The 23214-nt window shown below is 41.2% G+C and overlaps 1 protein-coding gene across 1 annotated transcript in view; it reads right to left on the bottom strand.

Moving 5' to 3' along the window:
- AGO2 (argonaute RISC catalytic component 2) overlaps window positions 1-23214 on the bottom strand; it is a 65878-nt gene that overhangs the window by 22079 nt on the left and 20585 nt on the right. The window contains 13 exon segments of the mRNA XM_030503689.1: window positions 1298-1431; window positions 3472-3507; window positions 3509-3556; window positions 3558-3596; window positions 3952-4071; window positions 4277-4393; window positions 4395-4425; window positions 6061-6148; window positions 9191-9325; window positions 9461-9597; window positions 10947-11128; window positions 15643-15763; window positions 19592-19787. Coding sequence (XP_030359549.1) covers window positions 1298-1431; window positions 3472-3507; window positions 3509-3556; window positions 3558-3596; window positions 3952-4071; window positions 4277-4393; window positions 4395-4425; window positions 6061-6148; window positions 9191-9325; window positions 9461-9597; window positions 10947-11128; window positions 15643-15763; window positions 19592-19787 — 1384 coding nt within the window.

Raw genomic sequence — 23214 nt, 5'->3', positions numbered from 1 at the left:
TTTTAATGGAACAATCCTGTTAAACTTCTGAATTGAGCTTTCCAAAAATCTGGGAATTTCCCACAACTGCATCTTTAATTGACTGTCTCTATGCAGTCCCTAAAGGAAAGACAGGGGAAGATGAGGAAAATACAGTGTATAAATAACCACCATTACTAAAAACTTCATTTCCAAAGCAAATTCCATCTTATTTGATCTTTCTGTGGGAGATACAGTGTAAGCTACTTTTTGCCAGAACACTGCAACGATGATCCTTTGGATAGCTTGCTCTACCACACACTTCTATGTGGTACTACCAGTACCCAAATGTCTGCAGTTCCTCTTTTATTCTGCTGAGGAAACGACCAGCAGAAGTTACCAGCAATTGTGTCTTAGTGAATTGATCTAACATCAATAATAATGCACAAGAAAACCTTGCTGGATATCAGAGGAAAGGTGTATTCTGGACACGAATATGAACCTTCTCCAACGATGGTGCAAATATAAGTCACCCTTTGATGGAACTGGTCAGAAATGGAGACAACCTTATTTTCATAGAATCATGGAATGGTTTGGGTTGGAAGGGACCTTAAAGCTCATCCAGTTCCAACCCCTGCCACGGGCAGGGACACCTTCCACTAGAGCAGGTTGCTCCAGGATGTCACTTTTAACATTCAAGTCTTGCATGGATGCTACATGGAATATGTTTTCATGGATGAAAGAACTTGTCTTTCAACAGTCATGTTCCATCCAAAATAGATGAAACCAAATCTGAAAGTTTCATTCGAGTACTCAAAAGTCACCCAAACAACTGGTCCTACTCATCCTGCCAAATGCAGGAACTTGCACATGACAGAAACTCTAAAGGGTGGAAAGTTTTAGACAACAGTTGGATTGCTTTTTAAAGTTTTCCTTTTAAATAAGTTCTGCAGGAATAAATCTATTCCATGTAACAAGGAAAAGAATCTAAGACAACACACGTGTTAGCTTTCACTCTTGACAAATACTTAATGATAAACACCCATCGTTACATCATTTCTCTAATCTTAAGCTCTGTCCAAAGGCCTCACTGTCAGAAATCTGCAACATAATATAAATTGCTTTTGGTAAGTCTGATATGGAGGATTTCATGATGCTAGCATTGAAATCATAGCGGCATCATTCAAAACAAAGAGGCAGAACTTCAGCAGCACTGTTAAAGATGCATTGCCATCCATTAAACAATTTAACAAAACCCACGTTCTAAATAAAGAAGTGAGATTATGCTATTTCCATACATAACAAATAAGAAAATCACCATCTTCTGAGAAACACTTACTTAAGATGAACTTCAGTGCACTGGCGCTGCGGAGCAAAGCATGCAATTGCCCAAACCTTTATTTCAATTCCAGTGTGAAACTGTTTATTCCTCATGTCCCAGACTCCTTGAACCGGTGTAGCAATTGCTTTATTCTGGAAGTGCAAGGAAAAATCAAACAAAACACTGATGTAAAAATTGATTCAGGCTAATACAAACCAGTCATGCTTCTACTTCCCTCCAACTAGCAGGCAACTTCCATTCTCAGGTCTTTGTCTCCACTGCTCAAACATCTATCCTAACATAAAGTTCATTGTATCATCACAGCAAGTCAGCTTGTCACCCAGGTGAAAAAGAAAGCTCATATTGTTTCATTTTTATTGCTGATGATTTTCATTTTGGTCGTATAAATCACCAGCAGGTAGAAATTACATATGGATAGTAAGTCAGATTCATGCTTGGTATGTAATGCTAACAAGAACATACATTTCCACAGTTGACTTTATAACCACTCAGTGAACTTTCCAGAGAGACTTAGTTTTAAGTATTAGCAGTATTTTTAAAACACGATTAAGTAGAGGCAAATAGCAGGTTTGATGTCATTCACACAACTCTATAGGAAAAATGTGAACACGCTCACAAAAGATGATCAGTTATTCAGCTCTGACCTGCACAACACTTTTTCTCTCTCCCATCAAGCAGATATTAGTTTGATGGGTTCTCTCGAGGACAAGGGATATAATAAGACAACTGAAGTAACTCTGGTGATGTTAACTGCCTTACAAGGTATCAGTATCCTGTAGATGTTTTAGACAAGTTCCCATGACGTCTGACGTCTCATTTAGCAGCACCAGCTAAAAGTTATGGGTATTTTTCAGGACACCCACACAAATTTCATAATTCATTTTGCAAAAGAGTTGTGTCTCTTGAAGACAGTACCTCCCCCATCATTCATTTCCATCATTCATCTGCCATTAAGCTCCTGTTCCCCTGGTGCCAGAATAGTTCATGACAGCACTCTCTATAATGAGGATCAGGCAAAGACTGCTGGGTTATCTCCACCTGCCAGTGAAGGAAAGTTTGAGCTAATATACCCAATTTTGTCTGAAGAGCTTTAGGTAGAAGACACAAGATCCTCTCCCATTGTGGATTTATGGAGATACCAGTCTGATTTGTATATCATAGAATGGTTTGGGTTGGAAAGGACCTTAAGATCATCCAGTTCCAACCCCCTGCCATGGGCAGGGACAGCTCACACTAGACCATGTCACCCAAAGCTCTGTCCAATCTGGCCTTGGACACTGACAGGGATGGAGCATTCACCACTTCTCTGGGCAACCTGTGCCAGTGCCTCAGCACCCTCACAGGAAAGAATTTCTTCCTTAGATCCAACCTGAACTTCCCCTGTTTCAGTTTGAACCCATCACCCCTTGTCCTACCACTATGGTCCCTAACGAAGAGTCCCTCTCCTCCATCCTTGTAGCCCCCTTCAGGTATGATCTAGAAGAGGTTCAGCAGAAGCCTCCACAAATTAAGTTATTCCAGTTATTAAACTTTCATCTTGCATAAAACCAAGACATGTTATAGAATTTGATAGAAAATTCTGTTCCCAATGTTCTTTTGAAAGATACCACAGTAGGAAGATCATGTCAGAAAGGCCATCTGAAAAGCCACCGTGAAGACAAAAACCCTGCGTGTAAATACTCCAACAGGAAGAGATGGCTCTGGAGAAAAACATGCTGACAGAGAAAATACCTTAGAGATAGTTGTCCTAAACACAGCTGCTCCACCCAGAACACTCAAAACCAACCAGAAAGTTGAGGAAGATTTCAGAGTTAAGGGAGGAAAAATATAAATAGTAATTGAAGTTGTCCTCTGTTCTTCTCCCACACGCACTGACTTGAACCACTGTTTGCAGGTTTCTTCTTGCAACACACGACACAACCAGTGTGTGAAGGAAAAATACAGACTTTTTTCTCTGAACCTTTTACATAAAGCATTTTTAATCTTCAGAAATAACAAAGCAATTGAGGGAGATGCAAAATGGACCATTACCTTTAAGAGCTTTCCAAGCTTACATTTAAAATCTGAACATTACATCTCTGATGATTTATCCCATTATATCCAACGTAATTAATTTGAACCACCATATTACAGAAGTTAGGCACAGATTGTACAGTATGTGTTCAACGTACCCTGCCTCCATAGAGGATGGAAGGAGGCTGTAGGACTTCTACCAGTCACATCTGTCATTTCATCTTTGACCATAATTCCAAACTCCACGAACATAAGGGTCGGTATTAAAACTCGCGCTCCGCATCTGAAATTACAAGGAATTAGGTATTTCTTGCACAAGAAGAAGTTCTTTTTAAGATCTAAATCTGAGATAACCTGTGTTTGGGCACATACCCTTCATACATGGGTGATGCCAATGCAACCAGAACCTCTGTTAACTCCACTTGGATCCCTGGATGCCTCAAAATTTGAAATAAAGCACCCCAAAAACCCCACTTCAAAACATTTTGTGAGGATGTATTTCTCTCATATTAATGGACAAAAGCTTATAAAAACAAGCTCATAACTTGTGCATAGGGTGCACAAACTATTCAGTGTCTGCTATGGTAAGAAAATGAAGTTCATTACCATGCTCCACTCATCTTTGACAGAACACTCACCAATTTGCTGATCTCTTCTTGACGGTCAGGTGCCGATCTGGCAGTTGCCCGGATCATAGTGGAAGTTTGATTGTCAGTGAGTTTCTTTATGCATCTTTGTCCTGCCACTATGTTGCACACCTGAAATATCCCCCACACAAAGGAAGTTAAAAAACACAGTGCCACTGGGGTTTGGTTTGGTTTCTTGGGTATTTTTCATTGCTGCACTACAGAATTTAGCAAGTTGGCCACTCAAAAGACACTTTGTCAACATTTGAGCCTTTTTTTCTCTGACCCCTCACTCCCCTATTCCCCCAATACCAGTATTAACCAGAAGTTGACTTGCCTCAAGAGGGAGGTATGTGTGTTTCTGCTCCTGTCCAACTTGTAAACATGGAAGGTGAGGATAGCGTAAAACTAATTTGTGCCTGTCCTTAAAATACTGAGCTACAGTGGCATTCACCTGTTTGTCCATTCTCCTGCTGAAGTGGGAATCTGTTGGAAATCAAATATGAAAATAAGCCATTACTTCATGTAGACACTTTCGCACACTTGCTCATACATTTCTCGGCACAGAGTGAAGCCTACTGGAGATCAAACCTATCTTGTTGAAAATCACAGAATGGTTTGGGTTGGAAGGGACCTGAAAGCTCATCCAGTTCCACCCCCTGCCATGGGGCAGGGACAGCTCACACTAGACCAGGTTGCCCAAAGCTGTGTCCAACTGGCCTTGAACACTGCCCCAGGGACGGAGCATTTACCACTTCTCTGGGCAACCTGTGTCAGTGCTCACCACCCGCACAGTAAAGAATTTCTTCCTTAGATCTAATCTAAACTTCCCCTGTTTCAGTTTGAACTCCATCACCCCTTGTCCTACTACCACTACAGTCCCTGATGAGGAGTCCCTCTCCAACATCCTTGTAGCCCCTTCAGACACTGGAAGGCTGCTCTGAGGTCTCCACGCAGCTTTCTTTCCCAGGCTGAACAGCCCCAACTCTCTCAGCCTGTCTCCACACGGGAGGTGCTCCAGCCCTGAGCATCCTCGTGGCCTCCCTGGGCTTGCTCCAACAGCTCCATGTCCTTCTTATGTTGAGGACACCAGAACTGCACACAATACTCCAAGGAAGGTTCACGAGAGCAGAGTACAACAGAAGGATAATTCTCTAACATCCTTGATACATATTGCTATAAATTAAGTTTCCTTAGAGCATTTGCCTTAGAGACAAGACTGATGTTTCCTGCGTATTGGGATATTTTGCAGCACTACAGTTTATGCTATGCCATGCACAGAAATAGCAAGTCTACTGTGAGAGACCAACCCAATTACTGCTTCAGAAATCCATTTCTCTCTTTCTGTCCACGTATTTATGTATGTGCACACACATCTGCATATACATCCACGAAAAGTGGCATACAAATATTGCCTTTTCAACTGATATAACACATCACTGAAAGAGCACGAAACAAAGCCAGACAATTAATACCAGATCCAGCTACTGATCAGTATTTTCTTGTAAAAAGCTGTTATCCAACCTAACCATCCTATGATAGTTTTGTTCCCTACACTACTTTCTTAAAAATGGGAATAAATACCCTCCATATTCAAGTCATCCGTAACTGGTTAGTTATTAGTTAGACCAGTATCCGATCTCTGGGTAGTGATGCAAAACCAAACAGTATTTCCAGATTAAAAACAGAGTGCTATATCAAGATTAGAAGCTGATCCCAGCTGCACTACTTTTCTACTCAACAGTTCTGGAAACACACCAGGCACCCTGTTTCTCAACGTTGAAGAAATCCATAAAGAATTAAGAGTATTAAAAAAACCGCCAAACAAAAAAACCAACCCCAAAACCACCACAGATTTAAACCAAAGAGATTGGCTCAAATACCATGGCATTTGTGAGAGAATAAAAAATACAACAAAACCCAGCAAAATTGAGTAAATACTTTGAGGTGTATTGCACATATATTGACCAAAGAAAGTATAATTTTTCAAGACAGCTTTTCCTACGTCAGTAAGGAATAGATACTTTTCTATTTTTCTAGATACTATTCTACTTTTCTCAGGCCAGATACTTTTCTGGCCTGAGACTGACCATATGCTTAAAAAGCAGCAAAATACTTTACGTTTGGTGACTTGCTGGTCGTCTGGTGACATTGCACACTCTGTACTTCCTTTTCATCTGCCCACAGTGTGTTATCTCCACCTTCAGACCTAAAAATTGGAAAATATGTATCATCATTTCTTCAAAATCAAGGTATCAGTCCCTCTGAATTGCTACATAAAACCACTTCAACTCTGCAGTAAAGCTGTTTGCTATTCAGCACATGGTCTGAGCACCAAAGGGTATCCCCTTTGGTGAGACAGAGCTCAAACTAATTTATAGCTTTAAAATTCAAAGCCCCTGAGCTTCAGCCAAAGTTCAACAAAGAATTTTAGAGACAAGACAAAACCTCAAAGCTCCAAGAGCTTCGCAGGCGAAGCAAAATGCATTCTGTTAATTCCAACTCTGTACCTCTAAGGAAGTCCAGGATGGTGAAAGGACAAAAAGGGCACACAACCTCCTTGAAGAATAAAGCTTGTTTATACTTTATGTCTAAACATACAGAGTCTGTGAGACCTCCAACTACTGCAACCGACCCTGAACTAATGAGTCAGAGGGGGTGGAAATACCTATATAGCCTATAGGAGCCCAAGGGAATGAGGCCATGGGGCTTTACTCTTCATGAAGACAAACATCTGCTGCACGTCCCACGGGCACAAAAGCCAAGCTCACCTGAAGGCAAATAACTTCTAGAAGAATAAATTACCCACCCCAAACCAGCACAACACAGCTACCCATGAAGAAGTGTTTCCAATTTACCATTACCCACAAGTATAAGCTTGAATGCAGTGTTTTCATTTCTATTACTTTCATGCTCAGGCAGAAACAGATGTACGTGGACTGGATTAGAGATAGGAAGTTGCCATGTGTGGGAATAGGAAAGAGGGGACTGTAGGTTGGAATTGCTTATACATCTGCACGTGTATATAAACTCAGGCTGCTGCTGAATTTCCCCTGTCACAGGCACTAGTAACTTGCCAAAAAACATATTAATCTTTCAGTGTAATTTGTTAGGGCTATGTCCTGGGTTCAGCTGTAACAGTCATTTTTCTCCTTCTTAGCAGCTGGTGCAGTGCTGTGTTTTTGACTTTAGGCTGAGAACAGTGCTGAGAACACACCGATGTTTTCGGTTGTTGCTAAGTAATGCTTATTCTGATCAAGGACTTTCTCAGTTTCATGCTCTGCCAGGGAGGAGGGGAAGCCGGGAGGAAGCAGAGACAGGACACCTGACCCAAACCGGCCAAAGGGGTATTCCATACCACAGCACGTCATGCCCAGTATATAAACTGGGGGGAGTCACCCTGAAGGCCCAGATCACTGCTTGGGTCGGGCTGGGTATCGGTCGCGGGTGGTGAGCAATTGTATCCTCTCCCCTTGTTATTTCCCTTATTATTGGTGGTAGCAGTAGTGGTTTTGTGTTATATCTTAGTTACTGGACTGCTCTTATCTCAACCCGTGGGGTTCACATTCTTTCCATTCCCCTCCCCATCCCTCTGGGAGCAGGAGGAGGAAGAAGGAGGGGAGTGAGCGAGCGGCTGCGTGGTTCCGAGTTACCGACTGGGCTCAAACCACGACAGGCTACTATGAAACCTTCAATAATTTCAAGTTTTTACGAATACCTCCTAAATCTGTAGCACAGCATTTCATTAAAAGATAAACTGTGACCTCAGTTTACAAGTAGCTTTGCTGCACATTGGAAATGGCTACTTCCATCTGAAGAATGGAAATCCTCATGGAAAAAGCAACAACAACAGCTGGCAGTGCCTGATTACTTTGGAAAACATTTACAACCTGTACAAACTCAGGATCTATTTATAGTTTTCTTGCTAACTTCTAATTGGGCAAAAACATGGTTTTGAGGACGGTTTATGGCAACAAAGAAGCTGCAGGACAGATTTAGAGTTTGTTTTTCTCTTTTAACTTGCTTCCTTTCTATCAAGCATATCATGAAAGAAAGACTTTGATTTTTCAGAAGAAACCTTTAGTGAACAAAACCAGAAAGATTCCTTCCTCCTACTCTTTGATTCAGTCATTACATACTAGAATAATTTACTTTTAGAATTAACATTACAATTAGAATAATTTACTTCCCGGAGAGCGTATGTATGAAATACCTCAGTATGCAAAACCACATTGCTACATTATTAGTATAATCTAGGATATAAAAATCAGATAATTTAAAACACAAACAAACCAACCCCACATAAAATCCGAGTCTTTATAAGTACTTTGAAAACACCAGATTAGGAACAGGAGTATCTTCATCATGGAAATGGAATTGGCACTACCAATAGGTTTCAAAGGTGAAAAATATGAATTGATTGTTATTCTGTTAACACTCTAAGAAGAGTAGAGCACTACAGTAAATATAACTTCTAAATACAATATTCATTTGGGAAGATCAATTGTTTTTAAGGAGACTGACATAATACAAAGTGCTGCTCTCCGTATTGAAGAGATCTCAGTAGTATCTCTGCACTGAGATGCTCTCAGATGCCAACACACACCGGTAACTCTGACATGACACTTGATCAAGTGGTGGTGAGGCACAAAAAAGGAATAAATGAAGGTATGTCTAAAGAACCTACACTTAAATGAGGAAAAGCTTGCACAAGTCACAAGCCAGTAAACAATCTCAGTAAAATAATCACCTATCTGCTAGAGTTTAGTTCAGCCCATCACTTAGAGCAAAACATCATCTTCGTGGTTGCACTAAAGCACACATAGTTACCACAGATTCTTGAATATGTGATAATTTACCTATGTGCATATCTGAGCCCTAAATATGGATGAATTTGTAAATAAATATGCTTACTTTTTGCACTAGTGATTCATCAGACCTGAAGCAACACCCTCATCTGAACTGTCCCAACTTTCCTTATATCCACAAAGTATCAAACTACAGAGATTAACCAACGTAGCAAGAAAAAAGGACAAGGAGACTGAAACATAACATTGATCAGTAGACTTTTGAAAGTCCCAAAATACATGTAAGGAATAAAATGATTCCTGCCTCTTAGTTTTGCTCAAAAAGTGCATGTGTTGTGATAATCTGTCTCCCAATAAGATGACCTCTATAGCGTATGTTTTGAATGTGTAGTGTAACGTATCATCAGACAGAACAAAGCAGTTTCATGTAATTCAATTATTACCTTTTATTTCTTTGGTAAACTTTACCCTTTGGGAATCTGTCAGAGGTTTTTGTTGTTCTTCAATACTTTTGAAGTCCAAAACTTCACATACAAACTCAATAACTGGCTGTGCTTTGTAAAATGCAGTTGCAGACACTGTAGACAAAAACATCCACGTTGTATTACAACAATACTGAGGAAGCTTTGAAGAAATCCAACAAATGGAACTCAATTTTTGCCTTTCCATTGAAAGAGAAAGAAGGAACAAGAACAGATTTTTGTAGGACCTACCATCAATATTTAACATCATTTTCCATAATGAAGGTCTGACTGATTGATGGAAGCCAAACCAAACTTCTCTGCCACCACCCAATGGATTGGAGCATCCTTCTGATGCCGTAAAAAACGATCGCCCCACAGGAGTATATCTGCAACAAAGGGAAGAAATTCAGATCATAAAACTAAAGCAAGAAAAAGGCAATAAAGCCATAACTAATGCAAATTCCTGTTCACAAAAGCACAGAAATGTCACTGTTTCAAATTATCAACAATCTGAGATTCCTGCCAGGATTCAGGTTCCACCTCTTAAAATCCAGCTAGTTACAGTAAGAAACTGGCTGCTACTCATGTTTGTTTAAATCTGTTTTCAGTATACTCCTTATTATACCTACTAATTCAAATGAAAACCATTAAAAGCCTCTTTTGTACTCTATTAAAACTTCAGCTACACTTTTATTTGGTACTCTATTAAAAAAAATCAGTTATGCTTTAGTGAGAAAATAATTAAACATCTCTGCTATTAAAGCAACACTGCAATAACCTCTCCCCTTACTTGTGCACAGCTTCCTCTGAAATCTATGGAATCTATGTATGGGAAAACAACTGATTTAACAGGTATTTTTGATCCATCTTTCACCATGGAAATTCAGTACTGCACACTTCATATCAAACTAATCAAACCCAGAGCCAACATGTTTCTCCGGACAAAGATACGTGATGAACTAATCTCGGCTCTCTTCTGTGTTGCAAAACCTGACTGAAGTGATTTTTTTTAATCCCTAATGTGCAGATAAAGTCAATGTACTATAAGGCCATTTAAAGATGTTACCATAAATTTAACTCATTTTCCCTGTTTAGCCCTTCAAAATGGGAAAGATCAGCCCTACTTTGTTCTTTACTTTCTTATTGAATGCAATTTGAACAGCGGTCTTCAGCGACTTGTTTCATGGCAGCTGAATTAAACCCAGTATCTCTTGGGTTTGGCTGCAAATGCTGTAGTTTCCACTTGCTTGGAAAGAAAAAAACCTAATTATTTTCTTTTCTATAAAAACAGCTATACTGAGTGACATTAATGTTCCCCTATAGCACAATATCCTTTATATAAAACTGGCAATAAACATCTGCCCAAGGACACACAGAATAGGGTCACAAGTTTTAAAGCCACCCTCACACATCTACCAATCTCCAACTACTTTCCACTCGGGGAGGGCTTCCTTCTCTGAGGCCTACAGAGAAGTGGAGTGTAAGTGAGATGACAGGGCACCCCTCACCTAAGAGCACACAACACCAGTGGGGAAAGCGTCTTATGTCCAGGCTGGAGGCTACTAATTCCACTGGATGAGCAGAAAGGCACCGTACTGCCTCTTGCCTGAGCATGCCATTTGTTAGATAGCTATTGTTTTGGTTGAGCTATGAAAGCACATCCTACTCAAAAAGCCACTGAAGCAATGCAAATAACAAAACCACCACCTGAACAAAGTCAGGGTCTTCTCCTCACCTCATGGAAGGCAAGTGCCTCATCACTACATCCAGTGCCTGGATGGTTTCAAACGGGACACCCGGCAGCCGACCAGAAAGAGCATCGTGTAAAGCCTGCAAACTCACACAGGACATCCACTTTATAGCCACCTTAAATATTCTGTCCTTTCCTTCTCCTGGCAGTGTGACCTCCAGCTCCACCTGCAACAATGCCAAACAACAAACCAAGATGATTCTTTCCATTAAAAAGGGCAAAAGAGAAGGGACGATGGATTCCTCTGAACAGCGCTATAAGGCATGGGAGAAGACAAAAAGCAATGATGAAGAAATAACATACGTTAGGTACGGCCTCTTTTTACAGCTAGATCTTTCCAAAGGTGTATTCCAGAAAGCTGGCGTGCTTCCCAGCTGGCATCTACCTCCTCCTTTGAGTCACCATTATAATCTGGAAGTGCTTGCATATCAACTGGGAGGTCTCTGTGAAGATCCGATAACCTGATTTTAGATACCTAACACATTGTAATGCATCACTGCTCAAGTCAGCTCCTGCACGTAAAGTAAAACATGGTCTGTCACTACCTGCCCAGATTCATGAATTTCTGGTATTCACTCTCTAGAGCACCAGAGTGCTTTAAATACCATTACTGCAGACATAGTTCAAACAGGGGAAAATAAAATTCAATAGAACCTTTCAAAGAGAAAAAGATCAAACACCACCCCCCAAACAAAACAAAAACCCCACAAGCCCCACCAACCCAAAGCCCTCTTATTTTTAAGTACCAAAGAAAGAATAAACGATGGCCCCAAAGTAGCAGTGATGCAGTGATGCTATCAGGCAGGAAACAGAGGCACCCCTTTGACATGTCATGCCCTACTTTGAATTCTTTGTCTAAAAACCACTGGCAAACTACATGTTGGTAAAATGAAGTTGGTAAAATGAAGCCAATGACTTGTAATTAGCTGTAATGCTGATTTCTCCTCTTTACAAAACAAAGAAAGCCTGAGCACCAAAGTTCTTAAACTGACTAAAATTAAGGCTTGTCTGAAGCGACGAGCAGCCCTGGTAGTGACTACAAGAAATAACAAGATCACAGTATCCTTTGTGCTGGCTACAAACAAAACCAGTGCATTTTCCTGTCTTAGGGAGCTCACAATTTAAATATAGAAGGCATCCACTTAACAAACAAACTGTAATTAGTGGGCTAGCAAAAATAATACATGGGTAACGGCGAGCTAATGTGGTGTTCTGTGACAGTTAGCTTCTCCAGTCAAAAATAGGAGAAAGATAGAACACAACTAATAAGCCTCCCTGTATGCCAACAACCAACAAGGTGACAATTTAGAGCAGGCACACAAAATTAATATTACAGCCACATCTCTCCTCCTGTATAAACATCATTCACCAGGAGACTTGAGCAGAGGAAGGAGCTTTTGGGAGAGCAATGGGAACTGGAGTATGTAATTGCGGGGTCACTGGTCTGAATCTGGCTCAGAAGGTTAAGTCTGCTGAAAACCTGTGCAAATAAAGCAACAGGTTTTCAGCTGACACAGGTTGGAAGCTTTCTATGAAGCGTTTATTTCCCACCACGCCATCAAAAGGTCTTCAACTTGCATCTTATTTAGAGCAGATGGAAGACGCCCTCTTGCACCTGAACTGCATTTTCCTTTAAACTTCTCTCCTCGTTCAAATGAAGTTTCACATTTTCTACTTAGTCTTGATACTGTTAATACAAAACTGCTCTGATTATTAACAGCTTTGGTAACCTTAATCTGAAACAAAACCATGCAATTTTATTCCCCCCCTTGCTCCTGGTTTCAATTTACAGAACTCCTTCATTGCAATGGCATGGAAAAAGATGTAGAACAGGACCTACCTGTGTCGCAGTATCCATGTGCCTGGAGGAAACAAAAGACCCAGCGACTGGAGAATTTCTATTCTAGTTGCTAGACTGAAAACACTGCATTAAAAACTAAGAAAATACTCTGTTAATATGTACATATTGCATATTTGTTTTTAAAAGGTCTAAAGAAATTAAGAGAATTAAAGAGTGAAAATAAGGTATTGATAAGGAAGGAATGAAAATACAAGCATGTATAACCGTGTAAGGCCAAGCACGAGAATACTGTAACAGAAGCAAGTTGGAAAAGAAAGCAGGCGTTTTGTTCAAAAGGCAAGCACACAAGAACCAAACCAACCCCAGAACAGCCACTTGCTGACAAGAGATGAGGGACAGAGGTCCATTAAATAAGTTAAAAGAGCGAACAGGGAGGGAAAAATATGTTTGGCAATTTTGGTGTCAGCGTTCTGCTTCAGCAATCAGTTCTATCCACCCAGCGATGCACCAACTGCAAGTAAATCAACGTCTTCTTCCACTGAGATTAAAGGATCATCTATTTAATCACTTGTAAGGTTACACGAATCTTTTCACATATGAATCCTAAATATAGGACAGCTGTGCAGTAAACTTGCTAAATTGTTATATACAGACAGTCAAACCCACCCCCCCACCAAAACTTAATCTAATTGAACTGGAGGAAAGTTCCTAATACCTACAAGCTTATAGCTGGTTTTAAACCATGCTTAAACAATTTAGCACCAATTTAAAAGTTTCCCTCATTAAGCTACATTTCCCCACATCCAGTTTAAAACCAGCTGAAGATTTATCTCTATTACCTCTTTGCTCCAGGGTAATAACATCAATATATACATGGCTGAACAACCAAAGTCCTATATCCTAATGGGCCAACAGGGAAAAACAGGAGTTTATTAAAAGTAAGCCTAGAAACGGGCTACAGATGAAACTCTCTGACCCATAATGGTGCTAATCTCCACCAGAAAGACTCTTCAGTGATCATCTTTTGCAAAATGATCATCTCCTCTGTCTGGATAATTCCTGTCCCACCCAAAATGGTTAACAAAATCATTAAAGTCAGCCTTTTCCCCAGGTACAAGTTACCTTGCACCATTCATTTGCACGGACACAAAGGTATTGGGGCATCGAAAGGATGATACACTGCCACTAGATTTCATTTTTACCATGTATGATTTAGTAGATGTGGGCTTTAAAACCCAAAGCATCAAGAATCAGGTCCTATTTGATCAGCAGCATTCAGGTTCAGAAGGAACAGGAGGAGGAGGAGGTCATCTCAGGCAGTTCCTAATCAGAGTAGGCTCAACTTGCATCTCACAGACTTCCATCAGATCCAAAGATTAATTTGATCTCAGTTTGTTTATCCTCCATAAACCATTTTTCATTTGCCTTTACTTATTAAATGCAGAACTTCCTACTTGTTGTAAAATACATGGTCAGTCAACCAGAACTTGGAAAGTATTATAGTTATAAGGTAATTGTGTGCATCCAGAGGACTTGTTTAAACACTTAGGAGTTTAAACACTCATCAAGTATCATTCCACCTTTGGCAAATACTTTGCAATCTCATGTGGCAAATCTGTAGGAACTAGAATACAGTAAATGGAAGTGGGGGAAAAAAATAATGTCTAATACTTTTTATGATTCCTTTAGAGTTCTCCCAGATGTTACCTTACTGGTTAATGAAAAATGACTAAGACTGGAGCAGAGACTGACCTTTACTGCATGACATTCACTTAAATATATTTGGGGGAAATAAAATTTACACATATGAGATCAAGAGCTTGATACAGGTAGAACTATGTCAAGCACTGCACAGGGATACAACTAGAGACAGCAAAGGGCAGCAAGAACTATTTTATAGCACACTGCTACTGAATTTTGCGTGACCTAAGCTCTGTTCACAGCTGTAATCGCATGAACAAGTTTCCACATTGCTATTTCCCTTTCTCCCTTACTTTTGCCTGCTTAGGTGGTAATCAAATTCGATGGGATGGGACAGTCTTCCACTGTAACTGTGCAGGCCTCACCTTGCACCCACAGCAGAAGGGTAAAATGGGAATTACTGTAGTACAACAATGACTATCCTCAAGTGTTCATCTAAACAAACAAGGCCGCAGAAAATTCAATCTGATATTAGACCACAGATCTGGAAGCTTAATTATTTTATAGGGTTTGTTTTGCACAGCCCCTTCTATTTCACCAGTCAATGGGCACAGATTGGGGTACACTCCACTGCTACAACCAGGGTGACCAGAGAGGCCACAGCCCCACAATACAGAGCTGGGAAACAGAACACACGAGTCCTCTTCAACTGCCCCAGGGCTAAGATAGCAAGTCTCAACCTGTGCAGTTTATATTAATTTGGCTTTCACATTGGAAAGGATTAGGGAAGAGGTTCCATACAGGAATGAAGGGATGGAGGAGTTTCTCCCGGCTAGCAGAGAGTGAGAATCAGCTTACACTGGGCTTTGATGAGATTAAGGAGCCGACACAACAGCTTCTGCTCCCCTCTCCCAAACCCAATTGTGCTTTCTCTTTCTCTGTAGTGCCAGTATGGAGCCTTTCCACTGTCCTGGGCAGTTGATCCAGCTTACCAAACCAGGAGAAACCATGCAAGTGGGAACAAACAGAGGGAGGAAAGAAGGATATGGAGAGGGGAGTGATCATCTTTGATGGCAACAAGCTCGCACTTCCCGTCCTGGCAAACCACACTGTGAGGAAAGTGGCAACAGCAGGATATGTCTATTCCAGAAACGTAAAAATCAGTTTTTATTAATTGTTAGAAATAATCTGCAATTATATTAAAATCTCCAGTTGGAAACTTTTCTATTTAAAACTTACTTTATCTCTCCCAATGGGAAGCGGCATAGCGGTATAAAGGTTTTTTCTTCCATCAAACACTGGTTTGCGATCCCCAAAAATCTGGGTTTTAAAGTGCTGAACCATATGCTCCACTATTTCTCTGAAAATACAAAAAAGAATATGGTAATTCAGCTTTTTACTTCTAACGTTAAGCAGCAGATGAACGCTAACACTAATATTTATGAATAGAGGCATTAGGTAAATGAAAGGGCTGTCCACTGTAGCGTATTAAAGGCAAGATTTGTTTGACTGATCTGAATCAAAGCAACCTTTTCACAGACTAAACTGTTCTCTTAAAGCACCTATTTTTAGCTTTTTCAGATTGAAACTTTCCTTCCTCTTTTCTGTGATCTACTGAAAGTGGGAAAGCGAAAGCTCGTGCTCTCTCAAGCTCAAAATGAGAGGTGCTTGGTACCCTCCTGGGGCTTCTGCTCCCCATCCCACAGCTCCTTCTGCAGAGGATCATGGACCAAGAGCTCAGCAGCTGCAGAAGCTTTCAAAAAAATCACTATCCAAGCTCACAGCCTTAAGTGTAAGGATGACAGTTCTATAATGACAATGACAGGCAAACTTTTTGCATTGCACTAAGATCACTTTTAAATGCAACTTTTCATGTACGCAGCAAAACCGGGCTCCATCCAACAAAACTGGTTATGTGCAATCACTGGGACCTGTGCATATTAAAAACACACATTCGTTTATGCATAGTGGAACTAGGCTGCGTGTTTGTATGAATGAGGTAACCACTCACAAAGGTCTTGTCAAACCACAGTGTTTACACACTGGTCATGCAAAGCAGTTCACCGGCTGATGAGAGGTCTGTTGGTAAAACAACACCCTTTGATGCCAAAGGTCTTTGGTCAAAACGTCCCAGGGAGACATCCTTCAGGCTGTAAAATCTGAAATCCATCAGCAGTCTGCAATATGCTGCCTACAAGATCCTTAATGCAGAGCTTGGGGCAAAAGAGCATTAAGCAGTTAAAGTGACACAGAAAGGAAACCACTGTTTCTTCAGTGCTGTTGTCAACCAGCAGCTCAGAGATGCTGCAGGTGGCTATTTCATCTGCCTTGAGCTGGAAAGGTCATTAACCCAGCATAGGGTTAGATATTATAGCAAAATTCTGAGCTGAAACCCTGAATTCATTCAAGAAAAGAAGGAAGAATGCTCTAATTGACAATTTCTTTGCTGTGTCCCAAGGCTTTAAGACAAGATGTGACCACTGAAAGAAACTTGTCTGACCTCCTGAGAAGTACAAATAAAACCTGACCCAGTAATATCTGCCTCGGGTCTGCAATGTCTGACTGAGTGAGTACCTAATGTGGAGGGTGGGAGGAAGGAGGTATTTTTCAAGCTTGAGTTAAAGATTGAGCAATGGAAAACCCATTCTCTCACTGAGCAAGTTCTGACTGTGAACTACTTTATATAAAAATTAACACTTCTGCTTAATTAAGCTTTTCAAGCTTCCAACCACATTTAGCAATGGTGCTTCTCAGCTGTGGGTGGAGAGAGCTTAATAAAAGTAAGTTACTTTCTCTATATGAAGTTAAAAGAAGAGTGACTTACCAATTCACTAACTTCAGCCCTTTGGGACTTACTATTCTACCAAGATCATGCAAACACACCAAGAAGCTGGGGCCAGCGACGGCAAGCAGAGTTCATTTTGAACCTTGGGTGAGTCCTAGCTGCCCCTCCTGAGTTAAACCAAGAGCATCCATAGGGCAGAACCAAACTGACACTGCCCACTCTGCCTATCTAACCATGCACATAGATCTGGCCCTTCTGCAACACATGAAGAATTGTAGCCAGACTGTATTAATCTGGCACAACAGCACGTTGTCTCAGCTGTGTGTTTTCCAGGCCTGCTCCAGCTCATGTCTCATCAGTGAGGAACTGACATGTACAGATCCCTGCAGCAGGTCTGCAGGGCCATAGTCCATGCTGTAGTAGAGTTGCAGAATAAAACTGAAGGACAAAAGCTGGGACAGATGAGGGAGTAGTGTAAATGAAAATAAAATCTCCCTCTCTCCTTTCTAGGGGCTACAACATACAAAGTAATGACAAGAACTATTTATTATAAATATACATCTGAATTATAAAACCAAAAATACTAGAAAAATGTAAGCCAGCTGAAAAAATAAGACTTGGAATTGCACTGTATGTGCATCCTGCATAATCCTATATACATATGTACAAAAAGACAGGTATACATGTAGGACTGAAAGATCACAGCTCACAAACGCAGGCGCGGGTGAGTACATGTACGTCTACAGGACACATACAGCCATAAGCACTTAAAGAAATAGAACATACACTTCGTTAAGTGAATCCAATTTGTATTCTTCCCACACTGCACTGAGAAACATGCACCATACCACTGACAAATGCATTTATGACATCTTTGTCTACTGCAAAAGGCATTTAATATATGTAGATTTATACTTGCTCCCGTTACCACAACAGAGGGAGCAATTAACCTGACAAAGCAGAGCAGGTCAGAAGCTGCCAGTTGAGAAAGAACTTGCTACTGAATATAATCTGCCTCTTCAGTGAGAAAAAAATGCTTTAAGATTTAATAATTAAGCTCTCTGCCGTTGGTGAGCAAGCACCCACATGCTGGACCATCACGGGGGGTGACCACTCTGAGCTGCAACACACACAGGAGCGGTGCAGCACTCAGCTCCCAGAGAAGCTGCATGAGATGGCAACCTGCATCAGGCAGCAGCTACTGCCAGGGCTGGAGGTGATGGCAGGGGTATCTGTTAATGAAAGCAAAGCTCTCATGGCTCCCACTATGAACAAACTGACTGCTGAAAACACTTTTCAGTGCTCCAGTGCAGTAAGAGTAGCTCAGTGTAATTGCCCTTGGGCAAAGAGAGAGTTTGGCTTAATACACTTACAAGTGTTTGCTTTTAAAACTGAATTCAATTCTCAACTAGCTTAAAAATTAAATTGATAATAGATCAAAAAAGGACAGCAAATGCAGTGGTGCTGCTTTATGAAAACATGTCATTGCTGATTCTTTAGTATGGCAAGTGATAATGTACTCCAGTTTCTGGAGTGCATTAAGAAAACCTTGGCGTTCGAGTGGCTCCACACTTTGCTCATGTTCATGATTGCATATCCCACCCGTGTGACCTTTCTTCAATAAAGAAAGGGTTTGTTCTTGAATATATAAACACGCCATTCCGATCCTCCACCGTCAAGATGTAGGTAGTTCAGATGATGACACTTGTGGTTTCTAGTTAGTGCCAAGTCTTGTTTTCAAGTTTCACTTCTGGCAACACCACTCTTTTTCAAGTCAATGAGGTTGCCACACTCTGACTAATAGAGCACATATGCAAAATGCAAGACCTAATTGCTTGTTTCCTTCGCCAACTGATCTTTCTTTTCACCTTGCTATCTGTTTTCAGGAGCGTATCTTTTTCTTATATAGAATCCACTAATGAAGGGTTATTTCTTACCTAATTTAGTCCCTCCACGATCTTCTTGCAGCAGCATAAACAAGTGGGTTTTGCCTCCCCTTGTCAACAGGGGAGGTTGGAAAAACAAGCTGGTAACACCAGCTCCCTGCTGAAGGACTTGTCAGCCAACTGCACTCAATATTTAACGAAGCAATACTAAGAATCATATTTATCAAGTTGGCTTATACTGACCTCGCTCCACTGGAGTTCGTACAGTTTATCCATCTGGCACAGTGGCTTTGATCAGCAGCATCTTAAGATGCTGACAAGTTCAATCAAAATAAGGGATGATTAGCACTGAAATCTTGAATTGGTACAGAAAGACTTGAAGCCTGTTGATGTCAAGCTGGAAGCTATCAGTACAAACAACGACTGCAGACAGACACATCCTCTGAGCTATCAGTGAAGACACACTACTCTCCAGTGTTTCAAAGGAAAACTGAGGAAAAGCAAAGCAGAATATTACCTGTTAACTCTTCTAGGGCATTTTTCTGGCTTTATATCCAATTCATAATGGTAGATATCTATTTTAGGAATGTCCATTTCAAAGAAGTTGGCCTGCAGTTTGATTGTTCTCCCAGAAGTGCCAAAATCTGGTCGAGGAGGGGGTTTAAAGGCATATCCCTGTACTGGTGGTGGCAACGGTGGAGGAGGTGCAAGCACTGAAATTAAAGAAAGCACAAATTAGCCATCAGCTGTATCAAATTGGCAGTTAAACAGATTTACAGGCTATCTGAACAATGAAGCACAGCACATTTAAACCAGTAACTTTTGTTAAACAATTTAAAAACTGCAAAGAAAACAAGACCCAAAAAACCCCCTGCTCTGAGGATTCTATGAATTCTAACTGTCTTCTTCCCATGCTGGCTCACCCAGCCCTGATTACTGATCAAAATCTTAAAATCAGTTGCATTTTCCTATACTACAAGTCAGCTGGGTGGGAATTTTAGAGACCAAGTGAGCATTGGCAAAGTGAGAACCAGATCTCCATTGCAAGGAAGAATCTGTTCCAAAACAGACTCCAAAGAGATTAACCTAACCACATTTATATGAGCAAACACCTATAAAAATGCAGCTCCTACCACTTAACCCACCTCTGCAATCACATTTGGATGAGCTGCATGTATCTAAAGCAAATACAATGCATGCATTTCAGCTATAAACTATAGATTTCAGCTATTTTGCTCTAATGACCACACTGCACAGCTTGTCGAAGAGGGGAATACAGCACAGGAGCTGCTCCTACACGTTGCACCTCTCTGGAAAATGCTATGCATTAGAATTAAACTATATCCTACTGCTTCCTTTAAGCAGAAAGGAAATAGAGCAAATAGTCTGCAGTACTGTATTCTTGAGCTCAAATGTCAGTCATAGTTTAGATGATGTGAAGCAGAAGCATAATAGCTGCTTGTGGTTGTTTCAATCTAGGAAATTCCACTAAAAATTCACAGAGAAGTGCATAAGGTACCGACTCGAGCACCCAAAACTCCTGCAGCATCAGTACTCAGCGTTTCCACCGTCTAGAGCAATAACAACTTGCAGCAAAGTCTTCACATGTGAAACAACACAGAAGGCCTCTCATTCCTTATGTAAGACTCGAGGTGTGGTTTCCTGGGATTATCCAATTCAGTCCTCTGCTAGCACCAGAAACAATGCACATCCCTTCATTAACGCATCAGTCACCGCTTTTCCACCCTCGCTTTCCCTACTGGAAAGCTGTTCCAGAACTGTGGTGCTCCCATGCTCAGAAACATCCTTCCATTTTATTTAGTCACTGCCAGGTTATGCTCACTGAATTTCAGATTAAGTACTCCTTATTGTATTTGAGGATTTAAAACAAATTCTCATTTCATTCTTCATTCTAGGCTATGCTACTTCTCTTAGTGTCTTCTCATAAACCAGGCTTCATTCTCACCCTTCCAGTCGTTTTTCAAGCTCACCTTTCCCAAAAAAGAGCAACTGTTATTCTCCATGAGGTCCCATCAAGGTCCAGCACAACCACGCTGATACTTCCATCTCTCAATTGGACATAAGGTTAATAAGCCCTAAACTGCATTTACGTGTTGTACCACTGCAGCTTCTGGCCATCAGTGACGAGTCACATGTGTGCCCATCTCCCAGTTCACTATTAACTCCCAGCTACATGAGCTTTAATGTATCTTTTCTTTAAGCCACCATCTATTGCCCTGCTCTTTTCTGTATGATGCTCAGGTCCTCCTTGTGTGGACAAGGCCTCATATGCCCCATGATGTAGTTTCAGGTACTTATTCCTAACATTTATGTAAAGATCATTAATGTAAAATGAACAAGACCATTCCCAACCTTAGTAGCATCACTTCCCAATTTATGCTTCAACACTCCCAATGGCCAGTTTCCCACTCATGACAGAATCATGGTTTAGGTTGAGGGGACCTCAAAAGCTCATCCAGTTCCAACCCCCTGCCATGGGCAGGGACACCTTCCACTAGAGCAGGTTGCTCCAAGCCCCTGTGTCCAACCTGGCCTTGAACACTGCCAGGGACGGGGCAGCCACAGCTTCTCTGGGCACCCTGTGCCAGCGCCTCAGCACCCTCACAGGGAAGAGCTTCTGCCTCAGAGCTCATCTCAATCTCCCCTCTGGCAGGTTAAAGCCATTCCCCTTGTCCTGTCCCTACAGGCCCTTGTCCAAAGCCCCTCTCCAGGTTTCCTGGAGCCCCTTTAGGCACTGGAGCTGCTCTAAGGTCTCCCCTTCAGGAGCCTTCTCTTCTCCAGGCTGCCCCAGCCCAGCTCTCTCAGCCTGGCTCCAGAGCAGAGCTGCTCCAGCCCTCGCAGCAGCTCCGGGGCCTCCTCTGGCCTCGCTCCAGCAGCTCCATGTCCTTCTTCTGTTGGGGGCCCCAATCTCCTCATTTATTTTTACCATTCTACCAATCTTTCTTTCAGCACCAATTTCTTCACATACCAGATATTTCATCAGAATCCAGATAGTTCAGTTTGACACTGGGAGTATGACAGGGGGTTGTTAGTTATTGTATTTATTTAAAAAATTCTTGGGTTTTCTCATTTATTTACTTTTGGGAAGCTTGTTTCAGATCTTCCAAATGTATTCTGAGGCATACACCCTTTTGATGTCACACAGAATCACAGAATCAACTGGGTTGGAAAAGACCTTTAAGATCATCAAGTCCAACCATTACCCCAGCACTGCCAAGGCCACCACTAACCCATGTCACTGAGGGCCTCATCTACCTGGTTTGTGAACACTTTCAGGGACGGTGATTCTATCACCTTCCTGGTACAGAGGTTCAATTCGGGTTTTTTCCCCTCCCTTTCATTAGTATTGCCATTAAAGTCTAGGATCCTCCAACACTAACTCAACCAATATGGTAAAGATGTTTGTTCCTAAATACTTGCATTTCCAGGACCTAAAACTTAACATTTCTGTGATAAACTGGGGAGATAGAAAAAGCTTTTAAGTCCACCAACTCCTTCAGTTTTGCTTTCAATGGAAGCATCACAATTCCCATTTTAACATTATTCTTACTAGTGATCCATCTTGCCTTTGCAAGATGAGAAATGAAGCAAAACATCTTCTTTGTTCTCAAACAAAAGCTCCTACCTATAACTCAGTCCTCACCGCAAGCAGCCCATCTGCATCTGACCTTTCCTATTCACATCCCTGAAGGCAAGTTGAAACACTTTGCTGACTCTTAGTTCAGCTCAACCTTTAGCAGCTTTTATGTTTATAAATTCCTGCGCATCCTGACTTCTAAGATGTGGATTTCTCATTTTTTCCCAACACTTACAGGACCTCTGCTTATTTCACATATTCTTCTGAAGGTGATTAACTCGCTCAGGTGGCCCCCGCAGTCACCACGTCTCTCTGCTTGGCATGACAAATTCACAGAGTTTCTGTGTCATTAAGTGGAAAGAACCTTCTGCTGGGGATCTGACAACCAACCAAGTTATTTACAGCATTATCAGCTGGAAAGTAACAGAAAAAATACTCCCACAAATATTGATACTTGCAATCTGACAAAGGTTTCTATTATCCACCTCCACATCAGACCTGGGGATGTACAACAAGCACCCACTTCTACTCCACCAGATTCT

The sequence above is a fragment of the Strigops habroptila genome, chromosome 1, assembly GCF_004027225.2.
Source record: "Strigops habroptila isolate Jane chromosome 1, bStrHab1.2.pri, whole genome shotgun sequence".
Lineage (NCBI taxonomy): Eukaryota > Metazoa > Chordata > Aves > Psittaciformes > Psittacidae > Strigops > Strigops habroptila.
The sequence above is the reverse complement of the archived record's forward strand: the minus strand, read 5'-3'. Positions and strand labels throughout refer to the sequence as shown.